Source organism: Trichosurus vulpecula, chromosome 6, assembly GCF_011100635.1.
Source record: "Trichosurus vulpecula isolate mTriVul1 chromosome 6, mTriVul1.pri, whole genome shotgun sequence".
NCBI lineage: Eukaryota > Metazoa > Chordata > Mammalia > Diprotodontia > Phalangeridae > Trichosurus > Trichosurus vulpecula.
Genome location: NC_050578.1, coordinates 159,479,706 through 159,493,916, shown reverse-complemented (window position 1 = coordinate 159,493,916; position 14,211 = coordinate 159,479,706). Strand labels below are relative to the sequence as shown.

At 37.9% G+C, this 14,211-nt stretch overlaps 1 protein-coding gene across 1 annotated transcript in view; it reads right to left on the bottom strand.

Moving 5' to 3' along the window:
- Positions 1–14,211, bottom strand: part of TEC (tec protein tyrosine kinase) — a 74,841-nt gene that overhangs the window by 16,474 nt on the left and 44,156 nt on the right. The window contains exons 6-10 of the mRNA XM_036763422.1: positions 11,715–11,887; positions 10,843–10,908; positions 5,180–5,234; positions 3,194–3,273; positions 760–893 (exon numbers count right to left, since the gene is read on the bottom strand). Coding sequence (XP_036619317.1) covers positions 760–893; positions 3,194–3,273; positions 5,180–5,234; positions 10,843–10,908; positions 11,715–11,887 — 508 coding nt within the window. The remainder of the gene's footprint in view (positions 1–759; positions 894–3,193; positions 3,274–5,179; positions 5,235–10,842; positions 10,909–11,714; positions 11,888–14,211) is intronic.

The window sequence follows — 14,211 nt, the reverse complement described above, 5'->3', positions numbered from 1 at the left end:
CCTCTTGGCATTGGGAGAAGGAGGACTGTCATTAATTTTTATTCCTTGTTGATCCCATTTTCAATGCATCACTTTTCCATATTTCTTCCTTTCTACTACATTAGCCTTTTCCATAGTGAGAGTGAAATATTATTTGATTTGAACAAGGTTAATTAACACTAACCTTTGTACCATCCATAAAAGAAGGGATTTCCTAAACCAACAAATAGTGCAAACAAAGCTGTCAGCTAAATTTTTTTCCTTACTTAAAGGGACCTAACTCAACCAATAAATATTGATTGATTGCCCCTCGGCTAAGGATTTTGGCACATGAATTGAATGTATACAAATGCTCTTGCTAATTGTAAGTAATTCCTATCCTTTAAAGCAAGCTGAACTTAGAATTATAAAGGAAAATCTGAGTGTCACGACTAATTAAATAGTGAATAATATAAGATAGGAGGTTAAATTAAAGAAGGAAGATATTAGAATAATTCACTGTCCTAAAAGATCAAGTGAGGCTTCTAAGGACTCAGTAGCATTTCCTAGTTTGAAATCTGTGTGGAGGTACACACAAACAGATGCATATATATACTATGCAAAGTGATGGCTGTTCTATATAAAAATCATTTTCAAAGTTCAAAATAATTTAAATAAATTATAACCATACTTTACATTTAATTACAAAATTGCATTTTCTGAAAGATGAACCCTAAAACTTGATCATGTCATTAATTATATTAAATAAAACACATTTTTTAAAAAGTCAGAAAACTTTACCTGCTGCATTGTGCTTATGGTATTCAATAATTTCAGGAATTGAATTAAATGCGTGTTTTTCTGCCAGATAGTACTTCTTTGGAGATGTTGTTGTTTCCTTTATATGATAGTGTCTAAATCCTGATGAACCTTCCCTAAAATAAAGTTTTGAAAAAGAATTCATCTTTAGCAGTACTGGCTTTCAAATGTTATGACTTATTCTTGAAGAAGTTCATAAAAGAGCTTAAGGTACATCTCAAATAAGATTTGGCTCTTGGACATGAACAAGGACTTGGAGTGATTACAAATAAAATATTATCTTTCTATAATTTGCATATATGCTAAAAGTACTTTAAAATGACTTTCAGATGTATCTGATCTGTATCCTGAAGAGTCCAAATTGTATTAACTGCACACAGAATAACAAATGTACCTTTCACGTGACTGCCTGACTTTCCAGAACATATGTAAATGGGCAGTACAAGTAGTAATCACTAAGACTTAAGATGGGCTGCTTGTGAGGAGGACATACCGAATTAACCTCATTTTTTAATATTTTTAAAAAATAGACCAGTAGATCAAGGGAATTCCGTATCTGGATTTGAATGAGGCATCTGACAAAGTCTCTCACAATATCCTTCTGGAAAATATGGAGAAAAATCAGCTGGACAGTGTTAAGTGAATCTGAAACTAGCTGAATATCTAGACCAAATTAAGGGACCAATGTCAATCTGCAGGAGGTTCTCCAGTGAAATATCCAGAGATTCTCTGTTCAAAATTTTTTTTAATCAATTACAAGGATTAAGCCATAGATGGCATATTTATCCAATTTGCAGATGACATGGAATTAGGATATCTAGTTAACTGACCGAAAGAAAGAATTAGGATCCAAAAATATTTTGAAAGGCTATAAAGATCAATAGAACTTTATAAAACAAATTTTAATTGTAATAAACATAAAGTCCTATACTTGGGTTCAAAGAATCAACTGCCTAAGTACAAGATGTGGAGGCACAATTAGACAACAATTCACATGAAAAAGAACTGAGTTTGGGGGCAGCTAGGTGGCACAGTGAGTAGAACACAGGCCCCGGAGTCAGGAGGACCAGAGTTCAAATCTGACCTCAGAAACTTGACACACTTACTAGCTGTGTGACCTTGGGCAAGTCACTTAACCCCAACTGCCCTGCCTTCTCCCCTCTAAAAAACAAAACAAAAGAACTGAGTTTATTAGTAAATAGTAACTTAATAGGAGTAATGACATGATGGCCATTAAAACTAGTAAAAAAAAAAGCATTCATGGAGACATGATAGCTGTCTTCAAGGATGTGAAGAACTGTCATGTGGAAGAAAAATTAGAACTGTTCTGCTTGGGCCCAAGAAGACAGAGATAAAAATAATAATGATAAATAATAACTAATAAAAATAAAAAATTTATAGATACAGATTTCAGATCAATGAGGAACATTTTCATGACCATTAAAAAAAAAGAATTAACTGTTTCAGGGTAGTGAGTTCTCCACAATTCAATGTCTTCAAGGACAATCTGAACGGCTAGTTGTCAGGGAGACTGTAGAGGGAATACTTGTAGGTAAACTCTGAGATCCCTTCTAACTCTGAGAATCTGTGGTTCTTTATTTACATGACTCAAAAGGGAGTACAAATTTTAAACACTTGAACGCAAGAGTTACACCGATAGCAAAGTAAGCTGTAGGAGAAGTTTTCATCATAAATTTCAGTCTTAAGGTCCCATAACCCAAAAGATTACTTTTTTTTCTCAAAGGCATGTCATACTTTGTTGTTGCCCAGTGGGAGACCTCCTCCAGAAAATGCATCATGCACAATAACATGATGACAGGTTATCAAGAATAAGGGACAACAGGCAACATGCTGAGATGTAAAAATAAGCATTCGTCTACTTTGAAGACTATCAAATATAGATAAATTACATGGAGATGGAAAAACTCATTCTAAATTGTATTCTAAACTTATTAACTTACATAAATTTATAATAGACATCAATAAAATGTTTAAATACATAAATAAGAATTTAAAATTATAAAACAGTAAAATTTCTGATATACGTGTACATATTTTAAATGTGTTAATTTTTTTTAAAAAAATCAACAAAAATCCCATTTATTTCCATGTCCTCTAACAATTCTTTATCTTCTTTGTATTATCTTTATCTTCTGTGTATTTTTCTGGTTTTAAAACAACAACATTTTAAAGGGTTAGATTCCATAGCTTCCATTAATTAACTATTTGTAAGTAGACTATCCAGAAGCTATAGGAACAAATTATTGAAATTGTGAATCCAGATAATAGAACTGGTGTTAGAGGCAAAATCTAGATTTTTAAAAATGTTTATATGAAAGGTATGTTTGAATTTTATGAATCTAGTAGTCTACAAAAGAAATTCAAATAATCTCTAGACAAAGGTTGAATGACTTACCCTCCAAATTTGGTATAAAGGGAGACTGTGTACATGCCTGGTTGACTGGAGTCCCTCACTATGAAACCTCCTTCTTTATCCTAAAATTGAAAGACAAAGCATGTTTTATGTGCCATAAACTATAATTCATGCCATAAAAAAATGAAATAGATCAAATGTCTTCACAATTAATCCACACATTTTTTTCAGTCCCTAAATTTTACATTGGACCTGCCTATATTTAATGCCACTTCCTCCTAGGCCTATTCCATCCCTCCCTACCTTCCTCTTCTTATTGTTCTCCATATCAAACCTATGAGAGGTCACAAAAACATTTATAGAAAATGTCCTTACCTTTTCCCACAAATGGAAATTCCCATGAAATCAATCTTGCTCTTATTTTCTTTAAGTGCTGGCTGGGTATGCAAGTAACTAACAAAAAATTTCTTCCATAATATTTCATTTTCACTTCCTATATTCTCTCTTTTAATTAAATCTTTGAATCTTAATTCAATATGACTTTGTGCTCATATGGTGATTTTCCAAGTTCCTCTCTTTAAGAAAGAAGGACATTCCTCAGTTTTCAGGAGAGCAAATGGTTAGCAGCATTATTTCCACATATGGGGAAGTAAAGGCACAATAAGCTAGTGTTCTAGAACACTTAAAATAAAAACTACGGAGATTAGGATAATCTGCCTGAATAGGTGAGGTAAAATTCCCCAGTGGATTCGTAGCCAAAAAGCAAAAGGTATAACTCACACCCCAAAACAACTCTTCTACCAATAAAAATCCACTTCTATAGCAAAAGTACATAGAATATTGGCAAACAGGCAGATTTCATTCTTACTTATTCCCAGTTAAAGATAATGTGACAATCTCTTATTCCCCAGGTGAAATCCTAATCATACATTGACTCCTTTGGTGATCTTATCAGCTATAAGAGCTTTAATAAGCTCTATGCAAATGATTCCCAAATCTAGCTCTCTAGCCCCAATCTCTTTTGAAATCCAGTCCTGCAACACCAACTACCTTCTGTCGAGCTCTACCTGGATGTCCCTCAAAATCTATCCTTCTTCCAAACTTTCCTATTTCTATTAAGGGCAATGACTCACATTCACAACCCATCAATAGCTATTATTTAGTTTATGCTATATTAGTTATTTAGTTTATGCTATACTTAGACTATATAAACATAGAACTAAAAGGAATATTGGACTTCATCAGGTCTACCACCCTCAATTCCCAGGTGCTAAAAATTGAAGACTAGAAGGGCTAAGTAATGTGTTCTAGGTGTAGGTTTTACACACACACACACACACACACACACATGCACACACACACACACGTTTTAGAGGATAAATCTGCTAGCTATCCTAATGCTCTTAAATCAAATGAGGTAGCATAGCAAATTAAAAAGTTGGGGAGATATAGGTTCTTTTCCACTAACCAGCTCTGAAAAATATTTTTATATACAAGCTTTTGTATATTAAAATATTTTACATAATGATATTTATAATAAATAAAATTATTTATAATAAAATATTTTGTATGTTATAATAAAATTATATTTCACATAAATATATTTATAATATTAATATAACTATATTTTTCAGAGCTGGCTAGTGGAAATGAACCTATGTCTCCCTGACCTTTAATTTTTTTTTTTTGCTATGCTACCTAATTTAATTTAAGAGCATTAGGATAACTAGCAGATTTATCCTTTAAGACATATATAAATATATATATTTTTCACTTCACGAATGATCACAAGTATAAAAATGGCACCACATACTATGAATGTAAATCACTTATTTAAAAAAAATTACAGTTCTAAGAAAGGAGAAAAAGATGACTCAGTTTAATACTGAATTGCATGTAACAATAAAGAGCAAGAAAGAAATAGAATGAAAAGTTGATAACACAGTTAACATCAACATCTACCTCCTTCCGTCATGTCTATGGTAAAAACAGTAACTCTTTCAGTACCAAAATAACACAGTCACTTACTTCACTTTTAAGAAGCTGCTCTGCCTTACTCCTGTTCATATTTCGACAATACCATCTGAAGAAAAGAGAAATGAAAAGGTTTGAAGTTCACATTTTTAAAGGCCCAATCAAATATACTCCATTCCATACTAGGAACCAGATTTTAGGTACTGTGACACCATAATACTCTACAGGATTAAATATTTCTCATTATTCAAGAAAGGAAGAGATTTTTAAAAATGTTTTTGGAGGTGAGGGTTTCTTGAAGACACGGCCAAATGATGCTCGTTCAGATTAATCCACTCCTTAACCTTTCCCATTCACCCCTTCCCTACCTCTTGCCTACAGCCCTCCCATAGTACCAGAGTCATAAGACTACAGAAGCAAAGAACACTTAGACCAGAAGCTATCTGGGAAGAGCCCGTAGTTTTCATTATGACTATAAAGTTCCTTTCGTTTAAACATCACTATCATTAATACCAACCACCTTGCAAATATTTTTCACAAATCACTGGGCTGCAAAAATTCTACTTCACCCATATGAGATTGGTATTCATTGGCATCATTCCTCTCCTCCCCTCAGTCCCTGCCACCTCTCCCAGTCATTCCAGTTCTTCCATTACTTCCTATATCACGAAAGGAAAAGCTCCAACAAAATACCTAAAATTCCTTCCCAAACACTGACTTCCCAAATGGTGAGTTTAGAAGACAGCACAGAAGCCGTGAGTCTTAACTGAATTAACATAGCATCAAGAAAACAGAAACAAAAGAAATAGACTACAACTGTGGAAATGACAAGAATAGAAAAAAAAAACACATACACACACAGGTAATACACAGAAAAAAAGTTTAGATGGGAACAAAGACATAAAAAGGATTCTGTTACATAAAAAGGAATCGTTACTGTTAGTATTGGTCCAGACCTATGATTTCATTAGAATAGGGATTAGCACCTGGTCTACAATTTATAGTCCTAGAGCCTGGAGCCACAAGAGATCAAATGATTTGCCAAGAGCCTCATAACTACAATATGTCAGAGGCAGGACTTTAAGCCAGGCCTTTCTGTCTTCAAAGAAAGTTCTCTCTCTACTGTCATACCACACTAACTCTCTAAAGTTAATATGGACTAAAAAATAATGAACAGAAGCATATGCCAGACTTTTCTTTTGCTTTTCTTTGTGCATTGGAAGTGTGTGTTTATAGATGTGTGTACGGCAAAATGATGATGATCATTATGTAATTATCATAACATAATACTACCCAAATCCAGAAGAAAAAAGTTAGGTATCCTTAATTTTGAAGCCAACTCCCTGCAGACCACTGGTACTCTTCCAGCTACCTGGTTGTTATCAGGTTTCTTTCTAAGCCCTGGGATCCCTCTGTAGTCACAGAAGTTGAGACTGACTCTGTTCCAGGTAAGGAGGGGGGTTATGCTACCTCTGAAGCAGGAGTCAGAGACTTTGGGCCATGCCAAGTGATTCATGGAAGGGCAACTCTCTACCTGTTGAAGTAACCTCTGTGCCAAATCTCCAAGCTCTGCCAAGATCCTCTCTCCTAGACAACCCTTCCTTTAATGACAATACATCATCAAGGAAGGGAGGGTCAGGTGTATCCCATGAACCTACCCTCTTAGTGCCAGCTTGATGTATCCTGAGTTCAAAGTTGCTTATCTATTGTGATGATATGAACAGCGATGATAAGAGCAAATCCATTCTCCAAATATCTCACCTATCATCTTGCCTGAAATTCTACCATTAAAAATTCATTCCTTTGGGAATTCCTTTCTTCTGGGTTAAAATTTCAGAAATTTCCTGTTAAAATACAAACACCCCTGGATATAAGTATTATGTCAAGCTATTATCTGTCACCAAGACAGGGGAGACCTATACCTACATACCTCTGAGATATCACTGAGGCACACATGTGCTATATGCCCTAAGTTCTTTCTTTCTGAAAAGTTCCTCCCTCTAAAGTTCAAGATTGACTCAAACATATAGGGGAGCCTTTGCATCCTCACTCACAAACTAGAATGCTCCCCCAAATTCTCCTTGGAAGTACAGAAGTCTCACTGAAGGAGAGAGAGGAGGAGGAGAACAACCACTGGGTTACTCAGCTCTGAATCACTGCCCCAAACAACACCCAGCACCACCCAGTTGGCACAGCCTACAGCGTACCTCAAAGCTCAGAATACCAGTTTCCAAGATGAGGGCATGGCTGATATGGGATTCCAATAATCCTGAGTATCCTTGTAACATGCCTTCTCTAAAACTACAGATGTGAGCACCTCATATGGACACTTGTTGTATCTTTAGAATTGATGTGCATTTGCCACTGTGTAGACCAGCATAAATAGCTTAAAGTGAATTAGATTACCAGATTACTTAAACACTTAACAAGGATCAGGAGATTTGAGTTCCTTTTTCTGTTTTGTTTGGAGAAGGTGAAAAATGGAGGCACTAGGCCTACCCTAGGGGAGGAATCATGTGAAGGATCACAAGGCTGGGGTTTCAATTCCAGTCAATCTAATTCAGGATTAGCGTCCATAAAACTTGATTTTTGTTCAGTTTTGATAACTGCACTTAAATATAATTGGCTTCTTTTATAATCTTATGCATTTTATTTTGTGCATTTAACAACTTATTCTGAGAAGAGATCCACAAGCTTCACCAGGTTGCCAAAGGAGTCCACTGTACAAAAAAGATTAGAAACCTTTCTCTCTTCTAAACAAATGCATGCTATGGGCCAAGCACTACATTAGGTAGGTGGGGGGCAACATAAAGACATCATACACTGGAAGGGGGACAGACATGGCATAGGAAAAGGAAGGGACACAAAAGCAAAGTAGAAGACACATAAAAAATAAACTTTGCCTACTCTTGACAATTTTGTCTAGGGTTGACTTTGCCCATTAAATCACCCTTTCACACTCTAAGTCCTAACCCTATTTATTCCCTGGGGTTCCTTCCTCTTGCCCCATTCTCTCACTGCCCATATATCTTGCGATGACAACCCTGCCCGACCCAATTCATATTTAGTTCTATTAATAAATGTTATCACTTAAACAAGCATGGCCCAGTGGTCTTGAGCTAGGACAAAACACTTAATCTCTCTATGCCTCTGTTTCCTTCCACGTAGGACAAGGGGATGGAGAGGGAGGGGAAGAATTGGACCAGAGGACTGTCCAACTCTACATCCTCAATATCAGGAATTGTAAGGGAGCATGCTAAACGCTGAAGTAGAGATAAAAAGGAAACATAATCTTTGCCTCAGAGTCACGTTGTACTTTGTGCAGAATGGGGATAATGAGAAAGGGAGATAGTAAAAGTTACTGGACAATAACAGCTGATGGGGGAAAGGGGAGCAGTTGGGAGCGGTTTTGCTTATACAGGTGACACCTGTCCTGAGTCATGAAGGAAGATAAAGACTCTAAGAGGAAGAGGCAAGGAAGATATTGTAGCATCACCTTTCCTTGAATTCACAGCTGGACCCTGGTTATGGAGGCAAGGGCTGGGTTACTGATAGACTCTCAGAGACCACCAGGGGGAGGCAAATAGCAACCCCTAGACCTATTCTACTCCTTCCAAGGTCTAGACCAAAAGCAGTATGGCTCTTGTCCATCAAATGGTCAGAGAACGGGTTATTTTTAGTCCTGGGTACACTGAAACAGACTAAGGTGAGGCTGGACACCAAGGAACAGAGCTAGTGGATAAGGCTGTTGTCTGGCTTTCCAGGTAAGGTTCCCTTCAAGAACGGCGTGATGTGACAGGGCACCAGGGGACAGAGAAGAGCTCTTTTCCTGCCAGGCGCAAGGTTCACCTTTTCCTCTTCAACTTCTCATTTGAATTCAAATGCTGTGAATGAATGAATGACATCTCCCCTTCCTGGACAGCCACGGAATGGTTCCTGGCACCAAGTTCTACAGGCAGCCAACTCAGTGAATCATGTGTGGATGTAGGGGATGTAAGACATCATCAAACGCCCAATTTTAGCTCACATAAATTTATTCAGTCATGACAATAGACTGCGGACTATTATCTAAAATTCTTGCCTGGAACTAAATGAGCCACAAGGGAGGGGCCTTATAAACAAATCAATTTCCTATATTCTGATGGAGAGCCAGATGACCTTAGGATCATAGATCTAGAGTAGGAGGAAACCTCTGAACTCATCCAACTCTCGTTGTAAAGACAAGAAAACTAAAGGCCAACAGAGAGGCTAACTTGCCCAGGATCACACAAGTAGTTAAGACAGCTAGGTGGCACCATAGTACATAAAGGGCCAGGGCTAGAGTCAAGAAGACTCAACTTCCTGAATTCAAATCTGGCCTCAGATACTTACTAGCTGTGTGACCCTGGGCAAGTCACTTAACCCTGTTTGCCTCAGTTTCCTCATCTATAAGATGAGCTGGAGAAGGAAATGGAAAACCACTGGCCAATTGCCAAGAAAACCCCAAATTGGGTCACAAAGAGCAGGACATGACTGAAAGAAGAGTCAATGCAAGTAGTTAAATGGCAAAGTTCAAATTCTAATTTGAACTGAAATCATCTGACTCCAAATTCAGCCCTTTTTCTATAGTACCACGTGGACTCTTAGATCTCAAGCACTAACACTTCAGTAGCCCAAGATCCTTCCTACTGCCTCATTGCTAATATAAAGTATCAAACTTGAAGTTTAAAATTGCACCAAAATATTTAGGATTCTACATAGGGACTCTACCACTTTAGGAGAACAGGATTTTAGAACTGAAAGGAACCTTAGAACTCATCTACTCTATCCCCTCCCCCCTTTTACCAACGAGGAGACTTTGGTTCATAAAAGTCAAATGGCTCACCAAGATTCACGTAGTCTATGACCTCTTTGTTTCCATGCTCCTCCTAGTATTCAGAATCATTACTCAGGCCTCTTGGCCACATCGCTTCAAAATTCTAGCTCTTGCTACCTTCTACAATTATAATAGACACAATTATATACACAATATAATACAATTATATAATAATTCTTACTCCCCCCGTACTTATTACAACAGCAGTGACTCCACTTGGTTCTGCAATGAAGTACGCTAAAGACCTCGGTTCAGCTTTATCTTCCATTTAAGCTAATGTTACTAGATGGCGGTATCTGGGAAGGGAATAACTGAGAAGGGGATATAAAAACTCATAAGATGAATGAGTGACACTTTGGCAGACAGTTACAGAGTGGCCAGTGGGATGGCAGTCTGAACCCACATGTATATTACACTAAAAACAGGCTACTGTACATCATGGGTACTCCAATAATGGAAGAATAGACTGTACTACATAACCAGCTGCAGGATAACTTTTGGATTTTTTTCCTAAAACTGTTTTAGATTGACCCCACTATATGCCTATGTGTATGTAATTACACACAACTAAGCAAGACAATGCCTCAAGAGAGGGAAGGAGAGATGGCGGGGGTGAGAGAGAGAGGGAGAAAGGGAGGGAGAGGAAGGGAGGAGAGGAGGAGGGAGAGGTAGAGGGAGAGAGGGAAAAGGGGAAGGAGGAGAAGAGGGAGGAGAAAAAATGGGAGAGATAGAAAGGGGGAAGGAGGGAGGGAGGGAAAGGGAAAGGGAGAGGAGAAGGAGAAATAGGAAGACAGAAACAAAGAAAGAGACACAGAGAGAGTGAGATGATCTATTTTTCTTGGTCACGAAAATATTTACTTACTCATATTGATCTAAGTTGCTCAATTTCTTCCCTGTAACATAGTTGCTTGGAATGTATCCTTCACTCCTAGAAGTAAACATTGGGTATTAACAGAGGGGAAAAAAATCTCTCTTCTGACACTCCAATTCCCACTAGCACAATACAGGAGGAGCCCTGAGGCTGGTAATGACTGAATCCTGCTGGAAAGCTAGATGCTAAGCAGCAGTGAACGGTGTGGACCAGACAGAAGGGCTCTTTTCACATCCACAGCAGTTCAGAATACAAGGAGGGAGAGTTTCACTGAGGCAGAGTTTATGGGAAAGAGCCCTAGTGCCCTCCAAATTAAATCTGGAAGTTATTCATGTAACTCGACCCTCCTCACTATTTCTTAGGAAGTCTAAATTATATTTTATAAGCTTTCATTATTCTAACTCCTCACTAGTTTCAACTATGATTACCCAACTTGATTTTAAACAAATAGGAAAAGCTTAAATGATGAAATTAAAGGGAATGAGGAGAGTTTAGTGTGAAAAATCTAAGCTTAAATTCTCCCTTAATATTTGAAAGCACTTAGTGGAGTTCCTAGAACACAAGTGCTATATAAATGCTTATTCCCTTTCCTTTCCTCTTCCCTCACCCTTTCCTTAGGAAAAGAAATCACAAATCATACTTCTTTAAAAAGATGAATGAGGCAGATTCCTAAGTAAAAGTATTCTTATAGATAAGCACAATTAACTGATTTACCATAACCACACCACAAATATATCTATATAGATATATAACTGAAGTAACATGTGACTTCAGAAATATCTCATTACTTTAGAGACACATCATGTGTGTTTTTTCATGTGACATTCCCCCAAAAGAACATAATGGAGAGAAAGTCTATTTACCCATACTTATCTCTTGCTCTCCACCAATGAACATCATTTTTTTCCAGTATAATATATTCTTGGCCTCTCTCTAGTCTGAGATCATGTGTTTCTGTTGCTTGGAAATCATACATTGCTACAACTATTTCTTCATTTTTATCTTCTTCAGGCGGAAGAGGAGGTGGAGGCCTTCGCTTTAAAGAAAAAAAAAGGAGATAATGATCTCTTCTGCCCAAGGCGAGCACAAAGTTTTGACTAGCTCATTCCTTCCATCACTACAGCCATGTTTTGTTTGAAACATTAAATGTTCCATATTTGTAAGGCAGAAAGTAAGAAGAAACATCAGTTTCACCTAATTTCATCAGGAGGTATATCATCTCAGGCTGGGACCTGGTAATTAAAGAGAACACCAAGGTTTCAAAAGGGAGAGAGAAGCTGAATAACTGCACCATTTCACAGAAGAGTGAAGTCAGAAGTAGATGGAAAGACAAGGCTAATTTGAAGCATGGAGAGTTTGAGGTACCAGTTACCACATCTACATAGAGATGACCTGTTGGCAATTTAAGACAGGTTTCAAAATTAGAAAGGGGCAAGGCTGGAAATAAAGATTCGAGAGAAATGTGCAAAGAGTTGATGGCTGAACTCAGTCATGAGAATGAATAAGACTGCCCAGAGACAAAATGTAAAAAGAGCCAACAAGATGGCTGAGAACAGAACTTTGGGGAACACGTACCTTATCCAGTAAGGAAGAGGACAAGGAGCCAGCAATGGAAATGGAGGAGCAGTTAGACAGGCAGTAGAACCAAGGGAATATGGTATCTCTGAAGCCATGGGAGAAGAGATGCCCAGAAAACAGAGGAGGTCAACAATACCAAATGCATACAGAAAGGTCAAGCAGAGTAAAGGCTGAAAAAAATCCTGAATTACATAGTTTTAAAATATTATCATCAAGGAGAAAAGATGGTCCTAGCTGTTTACTCACTGATGGCTCTCCTTTCATGAAACAGTGATTCTGAGGGAAACAGCTGTAATACTGATAAACATAACATGCTAACCCAAATTTAATCATCTGTCTTACTCCTTATCTCATCCTCCACAGCAGCTATTCCAAACCTCCTCTTCCCTTCTGAAGCCTCAGCTGATGATCTTGTTGCTTTCTTTGCTGAAAAACTTGCCACTATTTCATGACTTCCCTCTTCACTCATTCTCATCTCCTACCTCTCTTCTCCTTTTCCCCGGTCTTTAACAATGACTCTAACGAAGTCGTTTTCCTTACTAAGGTCAACCCCTTTCTACACGTGTCCTTGAAACCATCCTTTCCCATTGTCCCCAGCAAACCTAATTTTCAGTCATCTTCCTTCTCTCCCATCTTCTATTTCTCCCTTTCAACTAGCTCCTTCTTTATTGTATTCAAACATCACCAAGTCTCCTCCATTCTTTAAATTTTCATTAGACTCTGCCATTCCCTCAAGCTATCATCCTATATCTCTCAAGCTCCTGGAAAATGTCATCTGCATTCACTGTGTACATATCTTCATCTTCTCATTCACTGCTCAACCTTCTTGCATTTGACCTCACCATTCAAATGAAAGTGTTCTCTCCAAAGTTCTCAGTGATCCCTGAATTGCCAAATCTGATGGTCTTCTTTGAGTCCTGATCCTTCTTAACCAATTCATTTGACACTGTTGCCCATCCTCTTCTCCTGGATACTCTTTCCTCCCTGGGTTCTCATGCCACTCTTTTTTCCTTGTCTTCCTCCTACCTATCTGATCACTCCTCTGTCTCATTTCTATGTAGATGACTCCCAGACCCAGCCTATTTACATTCCAGAGTGTTAGTCCTATATCATCAATTGTCTATTGGATACATCAATGTTTCAACAATCTAGCTAGCAGCTATTGCGGGGGATGTAAAACCAACAGCAACCAGCTCAAAGAACACTGCAAGTCCAGATTCTTTTGATCTGCTTTACTAAGGAAAGTAATGTTAAAGGGTTAACAATCTCACTTTAATCCAGCATACAAATCATTCACTTAGTTCAGGGGAAAAAACCAGCATCCTGAACTTCAGAGCAAATACAAACAAATTACAAACATCATCAGACCAAATACAATTCATAGTTACCAAGAAAACCACCAACATCTGAGTTCAGCCAGAAGGCCCTTACGGAGGCTGCCCAGAGTCCTGAGCCTCCAGGAGTGAGAGCCTTAAGCAAATAGCTCTGTTCTCCCTTTTTATACAGTTTCAGACATCATCAAATGTCATCTGAGGGACCAGAACCTAGGCTCCTATGATTGGCTCTGGTGTTAGCACCTCCCTTCATTGGCCCCACATGGAGCCCCACCTTAGTTACCAATTCATACCCACATAGGCTTAGCACCTAATAGATAGGGGTTTGGGGCCTGGGGTTTAGCACCTAGTAAGGCTTAATCAAAGACACCCAACTTAACTGATATTACAATCAATGTCCCAAAGGCATCTTAAACTCCTTCTACCTAAAAATGATCTTTCCCTCTAA